The sequence below is a fragment of the Salvelinus fontinalis genome, chromosome 6, assembly GCF_029448725.1.
Source record: "Salvelinus fontinalis isolate EN_2023a chromosome 6, ASM2944872v1, whole genome shotgun sequence".
NCBI lineage: Eukaryota > Metazoa > Chordata > Actinopteri > Salmoniformes > Salmonidae > Salvelinus > Salvelinus fontinalis.
The window spans coordinates 46,902,224-46,928,567 of NC_074670.1; the positions used below are offsets into that span (position 1 = coordinate 46,902,224).

The 26,344-nt window shown below is 43.1% G+C and overlaps 1 protein-coding gene across 3 annotated transcripts; it reads left to right on the forward strand.

Annotated features, from left to right (window-relative positions):
- The first annotated feature begins 11,225 nt into the window (after window positions 1-11,225).
- LOC129857929 (nucleolar protein dao-5-like) lies at window positions 11,226-20,282 on the forward strand. 3 transcript variants are annotated; one of them, XM_055926629.1, is made up of 24 exons: window positions 11,227-11,467; window positions 11,811-11,872; window positions 11,968-12,095; window positions 12,223-12,356; window positions 12,482-12,655; window positions 12,768-12,950; window positions 13,048-13,212; window positions 13,344-13,514; window positions 13,634-13,783; window positions 13,891-14,082; window positions 14,287-14,445; window positions 14,541-14,732; window positions 14,937-15,095; window positions 15,191-15,382; window positions 15,483-15,632; window positions 15,740-15,931; window positions 16,269-16,460; window positions 16,578-16,907; window positions 17,007-17,097; window positions 17,216-17,289; window positions 17,431-17,641; window positions 18,482-19,222; window positions 19,332-19,447; window positions 19,632-20,282. In XM_055926629.1, the coding sequence occupies exons 1-24, from the start codon at window positions 11,354-11,356 to the stop codon at window positions 19,656-19,658; spliced, it is 4,299 nt and encodes a 1,432-aa protein (XP_055782604.1). In that variant the 5' UTR covers window positions 11,227-11,353; the 3' UTR covers window positions 19,659-20,282. The 3 variants fall into 3 exon arrangements, with proteins under 3 accessions (XP_055782605.1, XP_055782606.1, XP_055782604.1); XM_055926630.1 differs by lacking the exon at window positions 14,937-15,095 and having other exon boundaries at window positions 11,226-11,467; XM_055926631.1 differs by lacking the exon at window positions 14,287-14,445 and having other exon boundaries at window positions 11,226-11,467.
- The last annotated feature ends 6,062 nt before the right edge of the window (window positions 20,283-26,344 follow it).

Consider the following 26,344-nt stretch of genomic DNA (forward strand, 5'->3'; position numbering starts at 1 on the left):
GTCTTCTTGGGTATGACGCTACAAGCTTGGCACACCTGTATTTGGGCAGCTCTGTCAGGTTGGATGGGGAGCGTCGCTTCACAGCTATTTTCAGGTCTCTCTAGAGATCGGGTTCAAGTCCGTGCTCATTCAGAGACTTGTCCCGAAGCCACTCCTGCGTTGTCTAGGCTGTGTGCTTAGGGTTGTTGTCCTGTTGGAAGGTGAACCTTCGCCCCAGTCTGAGGTCCTGAGCACACTGGAGAAGGTTTTCATCAAGGATTTCTCTGTACTTTGCTCCGTTCATCTTTCCCTCAATCCTAAATAGTGATGCACCGATATAAAATTTTGGGCCAAAACCGATATCCAATATTTTCCTTGCCCCCAAAAAATTATACCAATACGATAACGGATTATTATTATTTTTTTGCGGCCATTTAAGCATTCTAGTACAGTTAAATAGTTAACACACACACGTGGACGCAGCGGTCTAAGGCACAGCATCTCATTGCAGGAGGTGTCACTACAGTCCCTGGTTCGAATCAAGGCTGTATCACATCCGGCCGTGATTGGGAGTCCAATAGGGCGGCGCACAATTGACCCAGCGTAATTTGTATTTATTTATTTCACCTTTATTTAACCAGGTAGGCTAGTTGAGAAAAAGTTCTCATTTGCAACTGCGACCTGGCCAAGATAAAGCAAAGCAGTTCGACACATACAACAACACAGAGTTAAACATGGAATAAACAAACATACAATCAATAATACAGTACAAAAATCTATAAACAGCATGTGCAAATTAGGTAGGATAAGAGAGGTAAGGCAGTAAATAGGCCATGGTGGCGAAGTAATAATAATATACCAATTAAACACTGGAATGGTAGGGTGTGCAGACAATTAATGTGCAAGTAGAGATACTGGGGTGCAAAGGAGCAATATAAATAAATAAATACAGTATGGGAATGAGGTAGATTGGATGGACTATTTACAGATGAGCTATGTACAGGTGCAGTGATCTGTGAGCTGCTCTGACAGCTGGTGCTTAAAGCTAGTGAGGAGGTAAGAGTCTCCAGCTTCAGAGATTTTGCAGTTCGTTCCAGTCATTGGCAGCAGAGAACTGGAAGGAGAGGCGGCCAAAGGAAGAATTGGCTTTGGGGGTGACCAGTGAGATATACCTGCTGGAGCGCGTGCTACGCGTAGGTGCTGCTATGGTGACCAGTGAGCTGAGATAAGGCGGGGCGTTACCTAGCAGAAGCTTGTTGATGACCTGGAGCCAGTGGGTTTGGCGACGAGTATGAAGCGAGGGCCAGCCAACGAGAGCATACAGGTCGCAGTGGTGGGTAGTATATGGGGCTTTGGTGACAAAACGGATGGCACCGTGATAGACTGCATCTAATTTGTTGAGTAGAGTCTTGGAGGCTATTTTGTAAATGATATCGCCGAAGTCAAGGATCGGTAGGATGGTTAGTTTTATGAGGGTATGTTTGGCAGCATGAGTGAAGGATGCTTTGTTGCGAAATAGGAAGTCGATTCTAGATTTAATTTTGGATTGGAGATTATTTATGTGAGTCTGGAAGGAGAGTTTACAGTCTAACCAGACACCTAGATATTTGTAGTTGTCCACGTATTCTAAGTCAGAATCGTCCAGAGTAGTGATGCTGGACAGGCGGGCAGGTGCGGGCAGCGAATGGTTGAAGAGCATGCATTTAGTTTTTCTTTCCTTTAAGAGCAGTTGGAGGCCACAGAAGGAGAGTTGTATGGCATTGAAGCTCATCTGGAGGTTAGTTAACACAGTGTCCAAAGAAGGGCCAGAAGTATACAGAATGGTGTCGTCTGTGTAGAGGTGGATCAAAGAATCACCAGCAGCGAGAGCGACATCATTGATGTATACAGAGAAGAGAGTCGGCCCGAGAATTGAACCCTGTGGCACCCCCATAGAGACTGCCAGAGGTCCAGACAACAGGCCCTCCGATTTGACATGCTGAACTCTATCGGAGAAGTTGTTGGGGAACCAAGCGAGGCAATCATTTGAGAAACCAAGGCTGTTGAGCACCTGGGGAGTAGGAGTGGAGTTAGGCACTGCAGGTCCTGGATTAACCTCTACATCACCAGAGGAACAGAGGAGAAGTAGGATAAGGGTACGGCTAAAGGCTAAAAGAACTGGCCGTCTAGCACGTTCGGAACAGAGAGTAAAAGGAGCAGGTTTCTGGGCACGATAGTATAGATTCAAGGCATAATGTACAGACAAAGGTATGGTAGGAAGAGAGTACATTGGAGGTAAACCTAGGCATTGAGTAATGATGAGAGAGATATAGTCTCTAGAGACGTTTAAACAAGGTGATGTCATCGCATATGTGGGAGGTGGAACAACATGGTTGGTTAAGGCATATTGAGCAGGGCTAGAGGCTCTACAGTGAAATAAGACAGTAATAACTAACCAGGACAGTAATGGACAAGGCATATTGATATTAGGGAGAGGCATGCGCAGCCAAGTGAATTGTATGGGTCCAGTGAGTGGTTGGGTTGGCTGGGGACACGGCGATTCAGACAGTTAGCAGGCCGGGGCTAGCAAGCTAGCAGTTAGCAGGCTGGGGCTAGCAAGTTAGCAGAAGGGCCTTAGAGGGACGTCGCGATGGGGGAAAGTCTGTTTTTGCCTCCTCGTGCGGTGACGTCGATAGACCAGTCGTGGAATTAGAAGGGTTCCAAGTAGCAGAGGGGTCCATGTCCAATTGGTAAAATGGGTATAGTGGTCCAAGAACCTGGCCGATGGATCAGCTAACAGTCCAATATGCTCTAGATAGCTAGCAGGCCGCGGTTAGCAGAATGGGCCTTCAGGAGCCGTTGCGCCTGAGGGGCCTGTTGGAATCCTCGGGCAGATTATATCGGTATTCCAGTCATGAAGTATCGGCGGGGTTCCGTGCCCCGTACCGGCAGTAGAAGGGGTCCGGATATTGTAGCCGAGAAGTGGGCTTCAGGAGTAGCCCAGGAGCCCTCGCCGGGAGATGGGCATAGCATAGGCTAGCTCCAGGCTAATTGGTGCTTGCTCTGGGACGGAAACGTTTGCCAGGAGTAGTCGAACCCAGGTTGCAGTTAGCTAGCTGCGATGGTCCAGATGTAAAGGTTCAGAGTTTGCGGTAGGAATCCGGTGATATGGAGAGAAAAATAGGTCTGGTATGCTCTGGTTTGAAACGCGTGGTACGAACTGGCGAGAGCTTTCCGAGCTAAAGGTTAGCTGATGACCGCTAGCAGTGGTTAGCTGACTGATAGCTGGTAGCTAGTTAGCTAGCTAGCTTCAGTTGAGGAATTCCAGTTCCGATGTAAGTAGAAATACTTTAGAAAAAAAACAGATCCACACCACATTGGGTGAGGTGGGTTGCAAGAGAGTATTTTGAAGTTGAGGTTTAGGAAAAATATTAAAAAGAATGCGAAGAATAGATATAAAAAGATATGTACATGGGAACAAGACAAAGTTGTCTGACTGCTACGTCATCTTGGATGGGGTAGGCCATCATAGTAAATGAATAAAAATTCTTACTTGCCTAGTTAAATAAAGGTTACACACACACACACACAGACACAAAAGTTATGTTGGTGGCATTTACGTATGTCCCCATTACCAGTAAAACATAATCAAAACCTATTTCTTTCACTTACTTGCTGTGCTGTTTCGTTATTCATTTGTTCAGTCATTTCATTCTTAACCAGGATTTCATCATACATGTCAAGCAGTGAAGTTTCAGCTCTGTCTGCCCATGGCCTCTCTTCCTCGGTGCACACTGCCACTGTGTTCGTTTCCATCTTGTTCATTTGTTTATGTCAAATTTCATGTAAACCCTGTTTCTTGTCTGCACCAAAGTAGCGGTCCTTGTACATAGCATCGAGCATGGTGGCGACACAGTAAAGAGAGAATGCCACCGAATCGCTTGTTCACAGCCTGTGTCAGCAGTTTTGTCAAGCAGGCGTTTCAATGCCATGACAGAGGGTATCACGTCTGAAGCAGGCGCAGTTGTTGAGCTTATTTCTTGAGTCAGTTGTTCAAATGGAGCTAGCTAGTGTGTTCATGTTTCCAAGTTTCAAACATGTTCTCAAATGCCATTATAATGGCAGCAGCGGTATGGCTTTCCTTAGTACGAAATCCTTGACGACCCACTGTGCTGTCAGACTCAGCATGCTCATGGGGCTGATATCGCTGGTCCAAATGTCAGTCGTGAAGCTAATAGCAGTGACGCTATTGCTGTGTAACTCCGGTAGGGAAACATCTGAAAAATAGCTTACTTGGTAGTGTGTACCGGTGCTCAACCAGTCGGTGAAAGCCAACATCACCCACGACAGAGAACATTTGATTGTCAAGGGCAATTAATTCCATTATCTTGGCGCTAATGGATTTCGATTTTGAGTTGTATCGCTGAAATGTTCTTACTCTTTCAAATGACTGCTCGACTTGTTGACTGCTCGAGTCACACAGCAGACATTGTGGGCTAGGTTAGGAATGCTGTGTTGCGCGTGTAGTGCTAAATTTTATGTGGCGTCATTACATCATGTACCTACGTTATATAGGTATGCATGTCAGCTTTGACATCGGTTTTGCAAATCAGCGTTAAAATAGACATCGGGTCGATGTTGGCATTTTTAGCTAATATCGTCCGAATCCAATATGTTCACAGATATATTGTGCATCCCTAATCCTGACTAGTCTCCCAGTCCTTGTTTCTCATGGTCTGAGAGTCTTTAGGTGCCTTTTGGCAAACTCCAAGCGGGTTGTCATGTGTCTTTTACTGAGGTGTGACTTCCGTTTGGCCACTCTACCATAAAGGCCAGATTTGTGGAGTGCTGCAGAGATGGTTGGCTTCTGGATTGCTTAGTTTGGCAGGGCAGCCAGCTCTAGGAAGAGTCTTGGTGGTTCCAAACTTCTTCCATTTAACAAGCAGCGTCCAGGTTTTTCTGGGGTAGGCCATCATTGTAAATAAGAATTTGTTCTTATCTGACTTGCCTAGTTAAATTAAGGTAAAATTAAAATAAAAAACAATGATGGAGGCCACCGTGTTCTTGTGGACCTTCAATGCTGCAGTCATTTTTTGGCACCCTTCCCCAGATCGGTGCCTCTTAACAATCCTGTCTCTGAGCTCTACAGACAATTCCTTAGGCCTCATGGCTTGGTTTTTGCTTTGACATGCACTGTCAACTGTGGGACATTATATAGACAGGCGTGTGCCTTTCCATATCATTCCCAATCAAATGAATTTACCACAGGTGGACTCCAATCAAATTGTAGAAAACTTCTAGGAAACAGCATGGAAACAGGATGCACCTGAGCTAAATTTCGAGCCAGATAGCAAAGGGTCTGAATATTTATGTAAATAAGGTATTTCTGTTATTTTATTTTGTATAAATTATCAAATATTTCTAAACCTATTTTCACTTTGTTATTATGCGGTATTGTGTGTAGATTGATAAAGATTTTATTTTTATTTAATACATTTTAGAATAAGGCTGTAAGGTAACAAAATGTGGAAAAAGTCAAGGGGTCTGAATACTTTAATGCACTGTACATTAATGGTGTCAGAAGTGGAATCTGAACCCACACCAAACACCGGACAGTATTCATCATGCACTTATTCCATCTCATCCACTTCATGTTTGTCTTGGTCTCTACAATTAGCAGACCAGTGTGAACCGCTTCGTTCATAAACACAAGATTTTTAAAGATGGCCCCGTGAGACTAATTAGACCAACACTTTAAAGCAGGGCCAAACAGCCAAGAGAAGGATTTACTATAGAAGTTTTTTTTTTTTACTGTTTTATTGGTTTCAATGGGATATTGAGGATTAGTGTGGTACAATAAAGAATAAATTAGTTATACCGCTTGACGTTAAAAATGGTTATTGATGTCATAAACATTTAGAACTTCAACGTTTCACTTTCTATTTGTTTGTTTATTGGCACGACAACTTGTGTATTTCTGGAGTTAAATGAACAATATCTTTTACATCTTTAAAAAATAAAAAGTTTCCCATTGCTACTTCCAAATGAACAAAGGATATAAACGCAGAATATGACCCCATTTCATTTAAAGGAGAACTCATAAATGGAAAACTGAAAAGTCTGAAACACTTTCTTGACACAAGTAGACCCACCACAGTTAGTAACATACAGCTTGCTTTTGCCTACTCTGACAAAGGTCTGGAAGACATACTGCATTGACATTAATCTCAATCCCATTTTACCTGATAACATTTTATTTTTGACTCTTAGAGCAAATAAGCCGTAGTAAAAGATGACATGACCTTGTGTGGGTTGGTTTCTTAACGAGGACAAGAGTTTGAGATACGACTGACTCATCAAAGATCCTTTAGTTTACCGTTACCGGTCTCACAAATATCCCTCCATCACTTTACTACCATTAGCAGTTTTCATTTCTTTACTTCCTAAGAAAACGTGGGGACATGAAAGGAAGTAATTCAATGAAAAGGTAGTAGTGAGCTGTGGTGCTCTGTGTTGGTAGCCACCAGATGTAGCGTTTGGCAGAGGGAAAGACGCTGTTATTAAATACAGCTGCGCCCTCACTACGAACACTACCCCCTTTCTAATCAACGCAGCACTGCCAGTAAACCTGCACATTGCTCTCTCTCTCTCTCTCGCTCTCTCTCTTTCCCCCTTTCAACCATTTTTCTTTCCTTATTTTTTTGGAAGGTTCTGAGATGACTGGATAGAAGTTTGTTCTCTTCCTTTCTTCATTCCTACCTCCAGCCAAGTGTTTTTTTTTTTATGATGTTTTCCTCCATTGTTATATGCATCTAAGTACTTTGTCAGTCAGGCGACCATGGATCCGGGCTGATACGTATTATGAAATGGTGCTAAGGAAGAAGAGATATCTTGTTGTCAACATTACTTTAAACAAATGTGAGGAGGGATTGGATCAGGATTAAGGATTTAGGGCTGTTTGGACATGATTCAAATAAGGGAAAGTTAATCTCACTCTCTCTCCCTTTCTCCCTTCTGTGTCTTTCAAGCGCTATATATACAGAAGTATGTGGACACCCCTTCAAATTAGTGGATTCGGCTATTTCAGCCACACCCCTTGCTGACAGGTGTATAAAATTGAGCTCACAGCCATATAATCTCCATAGACAAACACTGACAGTAGAATGGCCTTACTGAAGAGCTCAGTGACTTTCAACATCATAGGATGCCACCTTTCCAACAAGTCAGTTTGTCAAATTTATGCCTGCTAGAGCTGCCCCGGTCAACTGTAAGTGCTGTTATTGTGAAGTGGAAACGTCTAGGAGCAACAACGGCTCAGCCGTGAAGTGGTAGGCCAAACAAGCTCACAGAATGGGACCGCCGAGTGCTGAAGTGCGTAGCGCGTAAAAACTGTCTGTCCTAAGTTGTAACACTCACTACCAAGTTCCAAACTGCCTCTGGAAGCAACTTCAGCACAAGAACTGTTCGTCAAGAGCTTCATGAAATGGGTTTCCATGGCCGAGCAGCCGCACACAAGCCTAAGCTACAGGTTAATTACCTGTAGAAAGCAAGAGCGGTAGCTGGGATTTGAGTGGCTTAAATCTAGGAATGTGATGTATATTTACTTCCGTTAAACAGACGTCCATTTAGAAGGGTAACCTGAATGAACAAGCTCGGTCCCTCAGTGTGTTTCATACAATCACAGCAAGTGGGAACGCTCCCCCAGGTCTCCAGTCTCGTTCTGTGTCTACTACTCAGGAACTATGTGTAGGGGTGTAAAAGCAGCATAAGGCACTCTATATCACACACTATATGCATACACACCTATGTATAGGTGTGTGTGTGAGTGTGTGTGTGTGGGGGGGGGGGGGGGGGGGGGGTGCAGGAGAGGGTTGGAACAAAGAGGTGGTGAAATCAAGCTGGTTAAGACCAACTGTCAGGTTTGGCGCTGTATTTGGAATACACACTGCTTTCCATTTCTGGTTTCGCCTCCATCCTCCATGAATGGGTCTCTTTCAGCTACCTGTCCCCACTGACCCCCTGCTTAAGCAATGCTCTCCCCCAGATTGACCAAAACAAAATGCCCCACCACCACTGGCTTTCAGACTCACATCCAGGTGGTATGTTGGAACCCACCCCCTTTAGGACCCACACCACAATGTTTCATCCCAACCCCACAACCCCCCCTAAACCCAACACCTTATCCAAACACACCTGCTCCAATCAGATCTGACCACATTGGCACATTTTGAAGAAGTTGTTTTTATTTGTGTATTTGATTTGTCTCAGGATGGTTTGTGGAGCATCTGATCTGGCGCTACCCGGTGGCCTGGCTGGCCCAGGGATGTTCTTCCTGTTGTGACGCTTGGACCTGCTGACTCATAGCTTCTCAGACCACAGGAGAAACATGACTGAAGCACATGAAGCCTTTCCTTCCTCTTTCCTTAGTGGAGATAAAGTTTGTCTCTCAGCGATTTACACATACTCTCTCACACACACACACTCCTCGTCTCTCTCACACACACACGTTTGCTAAGTGTGTGAAACAGCTTACATGTCCTCTTGGACCACCATGAAGAACCAGGAGAAACCACAAGACTAATATTCGAACTCTTAAAATATAAAGAACCCATGACATCCAAGTCCACTACAACCTTGCCATTGCAGGTCTCCAAGCTATCAGAGAATTATCGAGTCCTTCTCAACTTCTACCACTAAAACACTGCACAGGGGAGATCAGTCCAAATCCCATGGTTCTGAGGGGAGTGGAGTGCTCTAAAGTCAGCCAGTCTTCAGATGTGTGTTTTGATTTTCAAGACAAGATGTCTGATTGGGCAAAAAATTAATTGAAATCATAGGAAAATTATGACGGGAAAGGAAGAAAAAGGAAGAGAAGGAAAGAGAGAGCCTTTGTACGGGTGGGCCTGGGTAACCTTGAGGCCCTCACACTAGTTCATTCAGGATCATAATGACCAGGCAATTATGTGAGAACAGAACACAGCGCTTAAACTACAGAATCTGCCAAAGACAGATGGCTGTGCTTAGCCCCAGGTCATAATATCTAACAGATGGTTGAAGGAAGCCACAGTTTTACATCTAAAAGTATAAAATATTGAACTTAAGATTTCTAAATTCTAACAGTCAAGAGTAGGCTAACGGTATGCCAAAGTTATGTGAAAGGTTTAAAATTAATTAATTGTGCAACATTGCAGTTTTTTTCAATCACTTTGGCAAATGTTTCAGATGTAAGTAGTATGTTTTCAAAACTCTAAGTACAAAACTCTGAACTGATAGCACTTGTAATGTCCCCTCTCTTACGTTCAGAACCTTTGATTGTTCCTTTGATTCATTAGGGGTTCACACATCTTTCACCCCTGAGTCATTCATGCTAAGTTTTATATGAAATACCATGAGCACATTTTGTTTAGTCACCAATACATCAGATATTGAATGATAGGCTCAGCATTTAGTCATTTTAACTACCATTTCATCCAATAGCAAAAATACAAGATACACATTTCAAAATGGTTATTTTTGTAGTTGTCACACCCTGACCTTAGTTATCTTTGTTTTCTTTATTATTTTGGTTAGGTCAGGGTGTGACGAGGGTGGTATGTGTGTTTTTGTGTTGTCTAGGGTTTTTTGTATATCTATGGGGTTTTGGTATTGTCTAGGTAAATGTAGGTCTATGGTGGCCTGAATTGGTTCCCAATCAGAGACAGCTGTTTATCGTTGTCTCTGATTGGGGATCCTATTTAGGTTGCCATTTTCCATTTTGGTTTTGTGGGTTATTGTCTATGTGATGTTGCATGGATGGATGGATGGATGGATGGATGGATGGATGGATGGATGGATGGATGGATGGATGGATGGATGGATGGATGGATGGATGGATGGATGGATGGATGGATGGATGGATGGATGGGTTAGTATTAGCGGCACGTTTAGTGGTCTTTATTAAAAGGAAGATGTATTATAATCACGCTGCGCCTTGGTCTCATCATTATGACGAATGTGACTAGTGCTGACTAGAAAGAATAGAAGATGGTAATTATCACTTTCCATTAGTATTTGACTAACTTGACATGCAGTTTTTTTAAATAGTTTGTATCCAATGGCAGGTCGTGAGCATGTTGAGAAATGTCAGTCTTCGTTTCATTATCCTTATAAGTACATACATAGGACAAATCATCAGAAATAGAGGTATTATAAAGCAGTTGGCTACTGCAAAAACATAGCACAGCGTTGTATGCCATTTCTACACCATGCAACATCGTATGAGGTCACCTTTTCTACCTGACTTGTCAACTGACACAGCATTGCCTGTCTCTCTGTTTGGAATTCAACAGCTTACAGTGTATTGTATATAGACTTATTTTTTTCACTGTATTATTGACTGTATGTTTGTTCTACTCCATGTGTAACTATGTGTTGTATGTATCGAACTGCTTTGCTTTATCTTGGCCAGGTCGCAATTGTAAATGAGAACATGTTCTCAATTTGCCTACCTGGTTAAATAAAGGTGAAAAAAAAAAAAAAAAGTATCAATGTACAGTAATTCAGATAATGAGTGGAATATATTGTTATATACAACCCAGGTATTTCAGCAGTGCGTTGTACACGACACAATAATTCCAAATAGTAGCATGTACAGTGACTCTTTCCACGTTGTCTTATTGCAGCACACAGGCTGATAGGAAATGATATAGTATTTACAGCCACATCCATTAATGATTTGGTTTTACGTTCCAAACTAAGTTGATGTCAAATTGATGAGGTAAAAAATGTAAAAAAATAGTGTTCAGCAGTTATCAAACTATGTTAACTAGGCACTACATCATTTTGGTTCAGTGGTTATTAGTTTTGAGCAGTTTGATTAAGTGATAGTTAGTTTTGTATTGTTGACAAATCATACCAAAAGTTAAGTGAATAATGCATTTTGAAAAGCAAATATTTGTATCCAAATTGAAAGTGATTTGGTGCAGTGAACAAGTGACTGTGGATTTGTTTGTTGTACTCAGTCAATTGAAAATGTGCTTCGAGTTTTGAACCACAAGCCATTTTGATCATCTGTTAAGATGGGCTTAAAATGTACCACATACTTGCGAAAATTGCACCAAAGTGATAAAAAAAACACTAAGTGGAGTGATACTTTTTATTGTAAAAGATTAGCCTTATCATTCGTAGGCCGCTAGGTGGACTCGTCTAGGAATATAAAGTGAGTAGAGTAGTTGACGCCGCACTACAATTCCCGTTATGCACAACGACTTCGCCGGAAATACAGGCATGGGTCAAAGTTAAAACGCTTACCATATGCACGATGTGAAGAACGAAAGCGTGCACACTGATGTGGCCAAGTTGATTCAATTCGTTATCATTTCTGTTATTTAGTTGTGTTTGTGTTAACGTCGGGAATATGTCTCCAAAGAAGAAGCATGGGTCAAGTCATCAATTGACCCATTTGATCTACCGACATTTGAAGGAAAACGGCTTCCAGAAAGCTGCAGAAGAACTCAGAAAGCATGTGAAGGTCGCTACATCTATCTGTTTCATACGTCGTACATTGTAACATGTAACGTTAGTTATCACTCCATTAAGGGAAACTTCGCGACGTATTGTTGCAGATTTGTGCTTCCATAACGGTGTCGTTGTTACAATGTAATAACAGGGTTGTAACAGTGTAGTTATCGAACAGCCAGAGCGCGCTTGAACAAGAGTCTACCTATAGGCCCTGCACTACTGTGCCATGGAGGTACAGACCTCTTGGTTGAGACAGACTATACTTGGAGACTACACTAATAAATTGAATGTTTGTTATGTAGCTTGCTAGATTTCCCTTTGTCTGATTTTGCTTCTCTTAATATTTTGTCTAGGGCAGAGAACCAGAAGCCTTTTCAACTTCACTACTGGACATCTACAATAAATGGTTTGGAGAGTGAGTAGCTAGCCTATAGGTTTTCTCAAAATAATGGCCTGTTTAACTGACGTCGTTGCATTGGGTTGATTTTGACATTCAACTGTGTTCCTCAGTGCTTCCAAGAGTACAAAGACGGGAACAGAACCGGATTCTTCTGAGTTAAAAAATAACCGCCAAGCAGACCCTGAAAGTAGCACAGAGAGCTCGAGTTCAGCAACGGAAGAAGCAACACCTGTTCAAGGTACAGCCTTTTTTTCACGTGTAGGAGACCAATGTAAACAACAACCAACAACCAAGAAATTAGTAGTTTGGTTGTGGTTTAAATCTGAATATCATGCATGTCTTCTTCCTTGCTCTTGTCTTTCCAGCCTCCCAGACCCCAAAGCCTCAGGGCTCAGCTAAGGCCAGCCCAACTAAGGCCAAGACTGCAGTGCAGACGACTCTTGGAGGGAAGGGGACAGACAGCTCAGAGGACTCTGAGAGTGAGGAGCCACCGCCACAAGTAAGCAAGCACAGATGTAAACATACTGGTGAACACCAATAGAGAGACATGATTACAAATCAAATATAAAGTCTTCTTCTCCCTGTTGTCACTGATGGAGTCTTCCTCTCCTCTGCTGTTTACAGACAAGCCCTGCAACGCCCAAAGCCTATCATGTTCCAGCTGCAAAAATCAAGGCCCAGTCAGAGGTCACGCCATCGACCCTAACCAAGGCCAAGTTAACCACTTCCACGCCTAAATCTGGGGCCTCCAGCAATACCACTGATACGTCTTCAGACAGGAAAGAGGCAACAACAGTGGTGAGTTAATCTATTCCTTTCTAGAATATTCTAAACCTTTCCTTACATTCACAAATAAAACCCTTTGTGTAAAGATTGTGTCACATCTCTAATTGTCTCGACATTGATTCAGAAAACACCAGTGACGCCAACCAGTAAACCAACAGCCAAGACGAAAGCTATTCCAACTAGAGCAGTGATTGTTGCTACTCCAAGCAAGGCCAAGGCAACAACTGCCACACCTACATCTACAGCATCCGACTCATCCAGTTGCAGTAGTGAGTCGTCAGATAGCGATGAGGAGAGTCCAGCGGTGGTGAGTTTACCTCTGGAGTGTGGATACATGATATGTTACATTCAGAAATTAAACGCTGAATTACATTTTATATTTGCCTCTTTTTACACCAATGTAGAAAACACCCACAACGCCAAAAGCAACACCTGCAAAACCAGTAACGCCAATTAGTAGAACATCATCAACGGCCAAGCCAACAACCAAATCGAAGACTACAGCGCCAGAGACTTCCAGTGACACCTGTGATTCATCGTCAGAAAGTGAAGAGGAAGGTCCAACAGCGGTGAGTTTTTTTAAATTTTTATATTTTTTTAAGACTTGAAATAACCCAAATCATTTCTGTATAAGTTGTCTGTTCATATTCTCGCATGATAAACACAGGGTTGAACATTTTCTTCATATTACACAATTTAGAAAACACAGACAGCGCCAGTGAAGCAACAGACAGCAACACCAACAGCCAAGATGAAAGCCACCCCAGTTAAACCAGTGGTTGCTGCTACCCCAAACAAGACCTCAGCTAGTAAGGAGTCCAGTGACAGCATTGATTCATCATCAGACAGCGAAGAGGACAGTCCAGCAACGGCAAATTTTTATTTTTTTACTAAAACATTTATTTTAGTCCTATAGAATGATCTTATATTGTCTTACCCTCTCAAATGAAACAACGGGTTGAATATTATCTTCATATCAAACGGATTCAGGAAACAGCCACAACACCGGCGAAACCCGCTAAAAATGCTACCCCGGCTAGAGCTGCGTCTGTTGCCGCTGTCACAGCCAAGACTACAACAACAGAGTCATCTAGTGACAGCAGTGGATCGTCAGACAGTGAAGAGCAAAGTCCCGCGGTGGTGAGTTTTGAAGAGTTCATATATCCCCGTGTAGTGTGAAATAATCTTCATCATTTGTTTTCTTTACACATTTCTTCACCGTTGTATCTGTCTTCACAATGATTCAGACAACAGCTGCAATGCCGAAAGCTACAACGGGGAAGCAAACAAAAGCAACATCAACAGCCAGGACGAAAGCCCCTCCGAGTACCCCACTTAAACCAGTGGTTGCTGCCACTCTAAGCAAAACCCCAGCTAGTAAGGAGTCCAGTGACAGCATTGATTCGTCATCAGACAGTGAAGAAGAGGGTCCGGCACCGGTGAGTTTTAAAGAGTTAATCAGATTCTGGCTGTATAATAATATATCCTTTATATATTTATGAATGATATCTATTTCATCATCGTCACACCGCTCTGGACCACAATCTCAACACCAAAAGCCATACCGGTGATTCCAGCAATATGAGGACTCTGTTGAAATGAAGCACTGGGTTAAATATTTTCTTTATATTGCATTGATTCAGAAAACAGCCATGACACCAGCCCCTCCTGCTAAAGCGGCGACTGTTGCCACTCCAAGCAAGCCTAAGGCAACAGCCACTCTCACAGCCAAGACTACAAAACCAGAGTCATCTAGTGACAGCAGTGATTCATCAGACAGCAACGAGGAGAGTCCAGCAACAGTGAGTTTTATTAGTCCATTCCTGTAGAGTATGGAATAATCTGTGTGTTCTCTTCAGATATTTCATCATAAGTATCTGTCTTAACACTGATTCAGACAACAGCTGCCACGCCGAAAGCTACACCAGTGGCGCATCAGAAAACAACATCAACAGTCAAGACGAAAGCCCCTCCGAGAACTCGAGTTAAACCAGTGGTTGCTGCCACTCCAAGCAAGACCCCAGCTAGTAAGGAGTCCAGTGACAGCATTGATTCATCATCAGACAGTGAAGAAGAGGGTCCGGCACCGGTGAGTTTTAAAGAGTTAATCAGATTCTGGCTGTATAATAATATATCCTTTATATATTTATGAATGATATCTATTTCATCATCGTCACACCGCTCTGGACCACAATCTCAACACCAAAAGCCATACCGGTGATTCCAGCAATATGAGGACTCTGTTGAAATGAAACACTGGGTTAAATATTTTCTTTATATTGCATTGATTCAGAAAACAGCCATGACACCAGCCCCTCCTGCTAAAGCGGCGACTGTTGCCACTCCAAGCAAGCCTAAGGCAACAGCCACTCTCACAGCCAAGACTACAAAACCAGAGTCATCTAGTGACAGCAGTGATTCATCAGACAGCAACGAGGAGAGTCCAGCAACAGTGAGTTTTATTAGTCCATTCCTGTAGAGTATGGAATAATCTGTGTGTTCTCTTCAGATATTTCATCATAAGTATCTGTCTTAACACTGATTCAGACAACAGCTGCCACGCCGAAAGCTACACCAGTGGCGCATCAGAAAACAACATCAACAGTCAAGACGAAAGCCCCTCCGAGAACTCGAGTTAAACCAGTGGTTGCTGCCACTCCAAGCAAGACCCCAGCTAGTAAGGAGTCCAGTGACAGCATTGATTCATCATCAGACAGCGAAGAGGACAGTCCAGCAACGGCAAGTTTATTTTTTTTACTAAAACATTTATTTTAGTCCTATAGAATGATCTTATATTGTCTTACCCTCTCAAATGAAACAACGGGTTGAACGGATTCAGGGAACAGCCACAACACCGGCGAAACCCGCTAAAAATGCTACCCCGGCTAGAGCTGCGTCTGTTGCCGCTGTCACAGCCAAGACTACAACAGCAGAGTCATCTAGTGACAGCAGTGGATCGTCAGACAGTGAAGAGCAAAGTCCCGCGGTGGTGAGTTTTGAAGAGTTCATATATCCCCGTGTAGTGTGAAATAATCTTCATCATTTGTTTTCTTTACACATTTCTTCACCGTTGTATCTGTCTTCACAATGATTCAGACAACAGCTGCAATGCCGAAAGCTACAACGGGGAAGCAAACAAAAGCAACATCAACAGCCAGGACGAAAGCCCCTCCGAGTACCCCACTTAAACCAGTGGTTGCTGCCACTCTAAGCAAAACCCCAGCTAGTAAGGAGTCCAGTGACAGCATTGATTCATCATCAGACAGTGAAGAAGAGGGTCCGGCACCGGTGAGTTTTAAAGAGTTAATCAGATTCTGGCTGTATAATAATATATCCTTTATATATTTATGAATGATATCTATTTCATCATCGTCACACCGCTGTGGACCACAATCTCAACACCAAAAGCCATACCGGTGATTCCAGCAATATGAGGACTCTGTTGAAATGAAACACTGGGTTAAATATTTTCTTTATATTGCATTGATTCAGAAAACAGCCATGACACCAGCCCCTTCTTCACCGTTGTATCTGTGGAATCACCAGTCCATTCCTGTAGAGTATGGAATAATCTGTGTTCTCTTCAGATATTTCATCATAAGTATCTGTCTTAACACTGATTCAGACAACAGCTGCCACGCCGAAAGCTACACCAGTGGCGCATCAGAAAACAACATCAACAGTCAAGACGAAAGCCCCTCCGAGAACTCGAGTTAAACCAGTGGTTGCTGCCACTCCAAGCAAGACCCCAGCTAGTAAGGAGTCCAGTGACAGCATTGATTCATCATCAGACAGCGAAGAGGACAGTCCAGCAACGGTGAGTTTTAAAAGTGAATATGTTGCTGGTATACATAATAGTCTAGCACCAAAAATTTTCCACAATACTGTCTATGAACGTTAGGGTCTCATTTTATTCATCTTCACACTGCTGTAGACGACAACCTCAAAACCACAAACGACACCAGTGACACAAGCCAAACTGAAAGCAATGTCAAAAGGCAAGACGAAAGCCACTCCAGCTAAGCCAGTGGTTGCTGCTACCCCAAGCGAGGCCCAGGCAACATCCACTGTCACACCTACAAGGACAGCGCCAGAGTCGTCCAATGACAGCAGTGACTCACCATCAGACGTCCCAGATGAAGCCCCAGCAAAGCATGCTGAGGTTCAACTTAAAACCCCTGCTTCGGCTAAGAAGACCCAGAGTGGGAGAAAGGGAAATAGACCTGCTTCTAAGGACCTACTCCTACTGCTGAGCAATCTTACTGTAAGATCAATATACCTCTTCCTGTTCAAACGAGGAGCTATGCTATGAGATGTCCGTCACGATTAACCTCGTTCTAACCTTTTGATATTCCTTCACCAGTCACCCGCAGCTAAAGCCATTGAGAAGAAGAGCGGCCGTAGTGGAGACTCCTCAGTTGAGGAAACTCCAGCTGTTACAGCAACACCTGCTGGTATGTACTGGTGTCATGGTGCAGGAGAGGGGGCAAATTCCTCAATGTGGCCCTATGTGTGTTCTGCATTGATGGTCTTCATTACTGTATGTTTTATGTCTCTTTTTATTGTATGTAGTTGCTCCAGCCACAAATAAAGGAAAGAGGGTGGCTGCAAAAGACAAGAAAGCAACCTCGTCGAAAAAAGCACAAGTACAGATACTAACTCTCTGTGTATTAAATTGCATTGACTTATTTTCTCATCCGTATATACATTGGGAACCATATTCCCTAAGTGCTTGCTAGCTAGATCATTCTGCGTAACTGAATTCGTCTTACCAACCCTTGTTTCAGGCCTCAGCTCCATCAGCCAAGAGGAAAAGAGGTGAAGACAAACCAGGGGACACGTCCGTTAGGGGCAAAAAGAAGAAGACCTCCCCTGAGACTCTCATGGCTGCCCTGCCTCTGACCGTTCTTGGTCCTCCTCCTACAGGGGGAGACGACTCTGGCTCGGACACAGATCTGGATGTGGAGAAGTGTAAGAGACTGGCACTGGAACTATCAGGTGAGAGAGAGAGAGAGAGAGAGAGAGAGTTACGTTCCTGACCGGTTTTCTGTTATTTTGTATGTGTTTGACGGTCAGGGCGTGAGTTGGGTGGGTAGTCTATTATGTGTTTCTATGTTGGTTAAAGGGTGACCTGATATGGCTCTCAATTAGAGGCAGGTGGTTTTCATTTCCTCTGATTGAGAGCCATATTAAGGTAGGTGTTTTCACATTGATTGTTGTGGGGGGTTGTCTCCTGTGTCAGTGTTTGTCGCGCCACACGGGACTGTTTCGGTATCGTTCGTTCGTTTTGTATGTAGTCTGTTTCCTGTTCATGCGTTCTTCACGTTATATGTAAGTTCGTGTCCAGGTCTGTCTACATCGTTTATTTGTTTTGTAGTTTATCAAGTGTATTTCGTTTCGTCTTCGTCTTGTTTAATAAATCATAATGTCATATTCAAACGCTGCATTTTGGTCGAATCCTTGCTCCTCCTCTTCGGATGAAGAGGAGGAGGAAATCCGTTACAGAGAGAGAGGGGAAAACTGTGGAACAGGAGGAGGGCGAGTGAGGGTCAGGTGAAAGGGGGGAGGGAGGGAGACCGAGGAAGAGAGCAGGAGGAAGATGAGTGGAAAGAGGTGTTGTGAGTCAGAGAGCGGGGGGAGGATTCAAAAGTGTCATAACAGCCAGAAGACGCACAGCATCACCCTTTATTAACTTACTTATGGAATAACTTTGTGAGTCAATATAAACAGAACTGTATGTCTTTTATATAAAGTACAGGTGTTGACAGTTGATAGTTCAGAGTAGGTCTCCAAGGGCGCCATGTTGTTTATTTACTGTCTACCCACCTCTGTCCACAGACACAAACATCGCCAAAATGGACGCCATCACTCCACCTGCTCTCACCTCACCAGCCGCAGCAGCGAAGAAAACAAGAGCACCGAAGAAGCCCAGGGCTAACGCTGCATCGAAGACACCTAAACTCAAGGCTGGCGCTGCAGTGGAAAAGTCTAGTGCTGCTGAAAAGGTCAAGACTACAGCTGAAAAGGGAGATGGGAATGGGAAGACCAAGACAACTGCAAAAGCTAGTAAAACCAAGTCCAGTCAGGCTAAGAAGGCAGCCCCTCCCACCCCATCAGTTAAAACATCTCCCACCCCATCCCCTGAAGGCCAAGCAGAGATCAACAATAATACTGCCGACCTTACGACCGTGGCAGACAAACAGCCACCCACCATGCCTGCTACCCCAACGCCTAATGGAAAACCGTCAGCCAAGAGGATGAGGAATAGGCAAAATAAGAACAATAATATTAAAGCAGATGACAATTCACCACAACCCCAAAAGAAGAAAAGGGAAACTGGCGAAGAGAAGACTGATGAAAAGAAAAATGAGACTGTAGAAGAGAAGGAAAAGAAGGAGAATGGTGCAAAAAAGGAGAAGGGAACGAAGAAGAAACAGGAGGAGATAAGAAAGGAGAATGAGATTAGGATGGAACTGGAAAAGGATAAGAAGAAGCAGAAAACGAATGAGAACTCTGTTGACAAGGAACCACCACCTCCATCCACCACAGTAACACCTGATCCTCCAACAGAGAAGAAAAGTGAGTGACTCTTCCTCTAAAAACCTTGTTTCAGAAAATGATTTTTTTTTATATTAGTGTATACTGAAAATTATTGTGTAATAACATTTATATAAATAAAACTCTACAGAGATGAAAAAGCTGAAACTCTCAGAGACTGCAGTGCCTGAGATGCCAGTCACACCTGCCCAAGACTCCATCCCTGTACAGCACCCTCCAGCACCCACAGAATCCCCACCTAAAAAGGTGAGTAAGTTTACCTCATCTTCATCATCAAGGCACAGAAGTTATCGCTAGACATTGACACACATGCTTTTTCTTGACCTTGCATTCCAGCATGCTTGTAGTACTCACTGCATGCCTCGGCTCTCATACCTATACCTGGCAAACATAACAGAGCTGTAAATGTTTTGGGTTTTATTCTCCTCAGAAAAAGAAATCATCTAAGAGTAAGTAAGGCCTTTAGAGATGAAGACTATCTTAAAGGGGCCTCTCAAGTGTATGTGGACCTGGACGCATTCTACCTAAATGGCAGTGGAGCAATAACGGGTAAAGACTGTCTGTCCACACAATGGTCTCCCTAGACTAGATCAACTGGGGATTTGTTCTATTTTTTTTACATTGTATACTGTAACAAATTAACTCTTTTCCTGTTTTGCTAAAGTGGAAAGTGTTTTTTTGCCTATTTTTTTAACTGTAAGTGCATGTCCTGTACAGGTTCTAACTGTTTTCCTATTTGAAGATGGCATACTATGTGATGTGCTGCAGCTGTTTTTATGTTACTGTACATTTTAATTAAGGTGTTTTCTTGCATGTTCTTGTGACAGGGAAAACAATGATTTATTGGAATGTTACGTTTATGACAGCGTCTGCTGCTTTGCCTCACATGGTGGATAAGGCCGATCCTAAGTGGAGGGAAAGATCAGAGGAACCTCAGAGCCATTGTTTAACCCTTACACCCTAGTAATGAATGCATAATAGGAAAATGAGAAATACTACTAGGATTTTTTTTTTTTTTTTAAGTTTCATGGTCAAATGTATTTACTGTATCTTTTTCACAAATTGAAGTCATTTTTCCACAGTTTGTGTCTATTTTGTTAGTGGGTTTGAGGTGCCAAAAACTTGTCTTTAAGCACTTTCTCTTTCTGGTGTTGGTGTCTTCTTCAGCGCTTTGATGAATTGCTTTCCAGAAGGGACTTAGTGGCATTTATAGCTATGGTAATTAATGGCACTGCCAAGGTGGAGAGGTCTAGGAAAATATAAATCATTGTGATTGCGGCGGAGCGGTTCCTGGGGCTGAAAGATTTCTCAGCGAAGGAGTTAATGCCCAGCTAACAATGACCTGTCGGTCCACCGGCGTTCTTTGGGTGGCACGCCTCCGGCGGCAGACCATCGGGAAGATGGTCAGCGATCGCTCATCCATCCACTAGCGTTTCTTGAGCGGCAAGCTGCTATGCTAGGTGGAGGTCTGACCTTCAGTGGAGGAACGTCGGCATGCGGACCCGTGCGTGCGACCTGCTGTAACACCTTCTCATAAATTGAATAAGTACTGCTACTATTGCTGAAAACCATATTTAAAATATATATATATATAAGCCACACAAATTTGACAGTTGAACTGTACCATTCAACATTTTCTGGAAAATGCCTATTGTAGTTTGTTGATAATTGGATATGGAGAAGGGCGAGCCGGTCAAGGATCGATTCAGACAAGGTGATAAATTGTATGACAAGCGACAGTTTAATTATGAGTAAAGATATCTGGTACAAGCGTATACGGTCTCGTTCCTTCGGCTCAGAGAACCTCCAGAAAAAGCCCAGATAACAGAATGCATAGACATTTTATACAACACAGAAAGTAGGTTGAGTCTGGAAGTTCTGGTCCTTTGGTTGGTTCTGGACAGGTTGTTGTCTTCTCAGATTGGTCCTGATGAGCTGGGCGTCATCCTTCTGAGTCTTGCAACAAAAGTTCTTTGTTATCAAAATGTTCAGCTAAAACAGGAGATTTTGTGTGTGCGTAGTCAGCCCTCTGTCCTTGAGTATGTGTGTGTGTCTGCACCCTTTTCTTATCAGTGTTTCTGAATGTTCTGTGTCAGCCATCTGTCTCTGGGTGTGTGAGAAACCCTGCTTAGAAAGAAGTTAGTTATAACAATGTAATAGCAATATGCTTGTGTTATTTTAAATGGTATTTCTTACAAGTTCCACATTTTGTAATCGCGTAATGGCAAGTTCCACAACTTTTGCGTGTTCTTTTAAGTACATAGCTTGCATACTCTCTCACAATATGTAGTGTTGATTTGACACTTCGCATACCAATTCAGTTTGTGATTGGTACTTATGGTTAGAACCTGCTTGAACAACAAAGCAACACCTATCGATGACAAATCTCAATTTTTTCCTGAGCTGTCCTCTCCTGCCCTCCCTCACTGCAAGATATCGATCTCTAAAATGTTTAATTCTAGTTGTCATACCTGAGCCTTGAGCCTGAGGAACAAGGTAAAGAATCCACAAATTCGAGCTAACACCTCATCCGATCAAAACACCCAATTAAATTGTACCAATCATGACATTCATATGGGGCTAAGTGGTAGCACACAGCAGGTAAAGGACGTCTTTTAATGGTAACTCATAACCTTTCGAGAATGATGGTGTTGTATACAGCTGGTATGAGTACCTTTACTGCTCGATTCCACGAATATAGAAGTGCAAACACCGTACGACTTAATGTGAAATTCATGTAAAGCCTTAGTCGTTCCGATACATATTTCAGAGATTGTCTTCCATTGCGGACCTGCACCCAAAAGGTCATGAATCACCATTAAAAAAGATGTTCTTACCCTCTGGTTTGCGAATAACCATTAAAAAAGGTGCCCCTTACCGGCTGTGTGGTACACATATAAACGTTGTCCTTTGGAATTCTCTGGGGGGGAACAGCTCATCTGGATCACCTCTCTATTAAAACCCAGTCGCCGTCTCTGGTCTCAGTATAAAGCCAAGGTGAGTTGATGTTACCTAAAAATTCATGTACGTTGAGATATTAAAAGTATGTTTAAGTTTGATAAGTTATATCGTGACAAACAGTATGGCTAAGGTTATCGTTGACAAGGAGCCTAGGAACGGTCATGTGTCAATAAGTCAATACCTTCAGGGTTAACATTAGGGACTTGAAGTCAGTTGACGGACACTAACGTTAAGACTAGCTAACGTAACGTCCCACCTTACAACATCTGTTCATACAAGGTTGTCTGAGTCAGTGTCCCTCCAAATCCATGTTGATGGCCTTCCTCTATACAAAGGCCATCCAAATTGAAAGAAGAAACCAACCAGTCTTGATTTCTTGCATGACTTGAGGAAATGCAGCAGCTGGGAACTGAAGGTGTTTCTTTGGAGACAGAAATCTTAAAGTCCAAATCTCTGCCATTATTTGTGAAGCACCAGCAAGGGCCTTTGTCAGAAATGCAAAAGGTCACAATGGCTACTATGGCTGTGACAAATGCCTTCAAATGGGAGTCTACTACCTGAATTGTATGACCTTCCCAGAAACAACAGCCGAGGTCCAACCACAACACTTTTGATGATTTCACTGATGACAGAGAGACAACACCTTTAGGATCATCGTCAAATGGTTTGGTGACGCCGTTTCCTCTTGACAAAATGCTCCTGGTATGTTTGAGAGTTACACGGAAACTGATAACTATGGCAGAAAGGGGCACTGAAAACATGTTTAGGTCCAGCTGTTGTCAGAAATGTATCTTCACAGCTGACTGACCTAAGACCTCACACTCCATCAGAAATCAAGAGAACCACTGAATGAGTCTGACCGTTAGAAGGCAACTGAGTTCTGTACATTCCTCTTGTACACTGGGCCTGTCTGTTTAAAAGGGAATATTCCAAGGGTGATGTATGAAAACTTAATGTTGCTTGCAGATGCCATGACTATCTTCCTAAGTGTATCCTTGTGTACAGACCAAGCAGACTATGCAGGAAACCTCCTGGTTTTGTTTGTGGACCACTGCAGCTGCCTGTATGGGAAGGTAAACATAATATACATTGCCTAACCCATCTCAGCCATGAAGCACAAGCATTGTGTTGACAATATCTCTTGCTTCCCCTTTGAGAATTTTCTTGGCCAGTTATAAATAATAAGAAAACGTTCTGGTTAATTTCCAGAACGAATATGACAGTTTGGCTGTCATCTCAAAAACCTGGTGCACCAAGGACAAATGTTACTGGCCTCCATACAAGAGCCAAGAGAAGTGAAGGCAGTGATGTCACATGAACGGCAGACATTGATACACGGGAGGTGTATTCAATTAAATTACTGAAGACAAAGAGTGAGTACTTTAACAGAATATTAAGATACTAAATGTCTCGTTTGCAGACATTTACAGATTAACTGATTCCGTGATGTTTCAGATTCCTATGAGAAAGCCCATGAGTGCCTGATTCGAGCAGAAAAACATTCAAGCCTGGAAACAGCCAGAGTCTCACCAAAGAAAGAGAAAGTAAGATGTAGTATTTTAACTAAAAAGGAATCTTAACACTAGTACTCTGAAAACTTCATGCTTGCTGTCATTCCCAGGCGAAATCCTAAGTTTGATCGAACCGAATGAGTCTGACGCTGATCACAACCAGCACGATGCAGCGCCAAAGACCCACAAATTCACCCCAAAAAAGGGTTGATTCCACGATTTACTTGGCAATGAATTGTTCATACAAAGTACAAGTCTAATTTTCACAACCTGCATTTCATTCGCACAGTATCTTCTAGACCCACTTTGTCACTCTCTGCTGGGGGGGGGGGCTCTTATGTACTGAATGTAATGAAGTATATCGCATAACATTATTCGTTCTTAAGCATAATGTTATGTTTTTTGAAGGAATGCTGAAATAGTTGGGCTGTGAACTCAGAGGTATAGAACAAATAACTATGCTTAACTTTGATATGAACAGGTCCGCAGTCTTCTTCGTCACAGGCGCCAGCTGCTCACCAGTCTGAAGGTACCGGATCTTGCCCATCATATTATCAGAGGAGAAAAGGGAGAAATTCTCCACAATGTTAATCTTTTCACACAAAAAAACCCATCACGGGTGTGATTCACAATAAGTATTGCTTTCATGCAACAATTATCAACAGAAACAATTTGTTCGATTTAATTCAAAACATTTTATAAGTAGGATATAGAAATAGCGGAGAAATGTGACAGAAAATGTAACGTTAATGGAAAGTGTTCGTTACCTTTGCTAGCAAGTAGTCGAAAGCGAATACTTGCAGTCAAAACATTGTTCAACTGGGAAAGTTTGCCGCTAGCTAGTGTTAGGGTTGCGAAAGTTCAACTGAGATAGGAACAATAGTACACCTGAACTTGGTTAAAATAATTGTTTAATTCAAAAGTTAATAAATGGCAAATACAATTTCCGTATATACGGGTTCAATGTTTCATCACGCAGGATAAGACAGAGAACTGATTTGTTTCTGACAAAAATATTATATTATACTCGTGACAGAGGTTAGTTCCCACTTCCGATCCGGCCTGTCAGAGTAGAGACTGGGCGTGGTTTAGACTCACCCAGCCTATCGTTGATGTTGCCGCCTAAAGCCAGTCCTGGCCCCTTAGCGCATGTGATGTCCCGACGCTGTTGCTGTGTAGATTACGCTCCTTCACCCCAAAGACTGGGGTCAGACAGTTTTATAACATTGTCTGAGATATCTGCACCTGTATACAATGGCCACTGTTCGCTCAAGGCTAACTACAGCTTCCCAGCTTCTTATCTGAGCTAACTGTTACTTCCAGCACACACACACAGACATCCAGGCGCCCAAACAGTTTGTCAATATCAAATCACATTTGTTATAGTATTCAATCACATATAATATAGTTGCTGATCACGTTTATAGTATTGGGTTATAGTGCATGACTCAGAACCTCACATATGTTTTTCGTGTGTATAGTTTATCTGTTATTGTCTGGTCAGCAGTCTCCTGATTCACCCCCCTCCTGTGTCTCTCTAAGATTAGCACAGTCTCGGCCACACAGTACAGCGCCCACACTACTGATACTTTGTAGCATACACACACATATTTCATACAGTACAGCGCTCTCTCTAACACACACACATTTCAGGCTGATATTCATGGTTAGACAGAGCACTGGTAAGAGTAGAGACTAATGGAAAATGCAGGTTCACAAGAGTCAGCAATTCAAACTTTAATGCATAAGAAGCCCTACTTGCTTATAGTTAGTTAAGCATGTCAAAAAACCTTATAAAAACCCCACAATAGCCATGAACAAACGTGTCTTGTTCAGTCCATGTGTTCACACATGAAACACGTCAGTTGACTGATTATTAAGATTGCATGCGCTTCATTCCTCCAGCAGTAGCTAACTTCCAAATCGAAGGTTACATATGTAACCACGGTTATGTGAGCTATATGGATCACTCCAATATATTGGTATCACTCCGCATCGGCGGGATACATCCGAGGTGAGGATTTACAGATTTACTCCCGCGTACACCTGTGTCACGGCTGGGGTCTGCCCCTATATATAGACCCCATGGCCGTGACACGTTCTCTACATCATTTTTGAGGCGCTTCTAGCACTAGAGGATTGGAGTGATCCATATAGCTCACATAACCGTTGTTACATATGTAACCTTTTATGTTTCACTATATTGGATCATTCCAATATATTGGTATACCCGTATCAGATTTAGTCAGTGCAGTGCTTGCCAGCGGCGAAGTCCCAGCGCAGGACCGAGAAGCAGAGGCCTTCAATGTGGAAGAGGGGTCCCGGCACAGTTCCCGGAAGGGGAGGCGACGTCCAGTACTGCTGAAACAACCGCAGAGGGAGGTGCCACATTTACCCGATAGTACCTAGCAAAGAGGAAGCCCAGCTGGCCGCAACACAGGTATCAGCGAGGGGCAGTCCTCTCAGTAGAGCCCAGGATGCAGCCATACCTCGTGTTGAATGTGCCAACACAGATCCTAGCACTGGCCTCCCAGCCAGGTGGTATGCTGTCGTAATCATGTCCACTATCCAGTGAGATAGTGGACACGATAGCCCAGCCCCCAGGACTCTCACCATAGCAGACAAAGAGCTGGTCTGTTGTTCTCACTGACCGTGACCCCTCCACATAAGC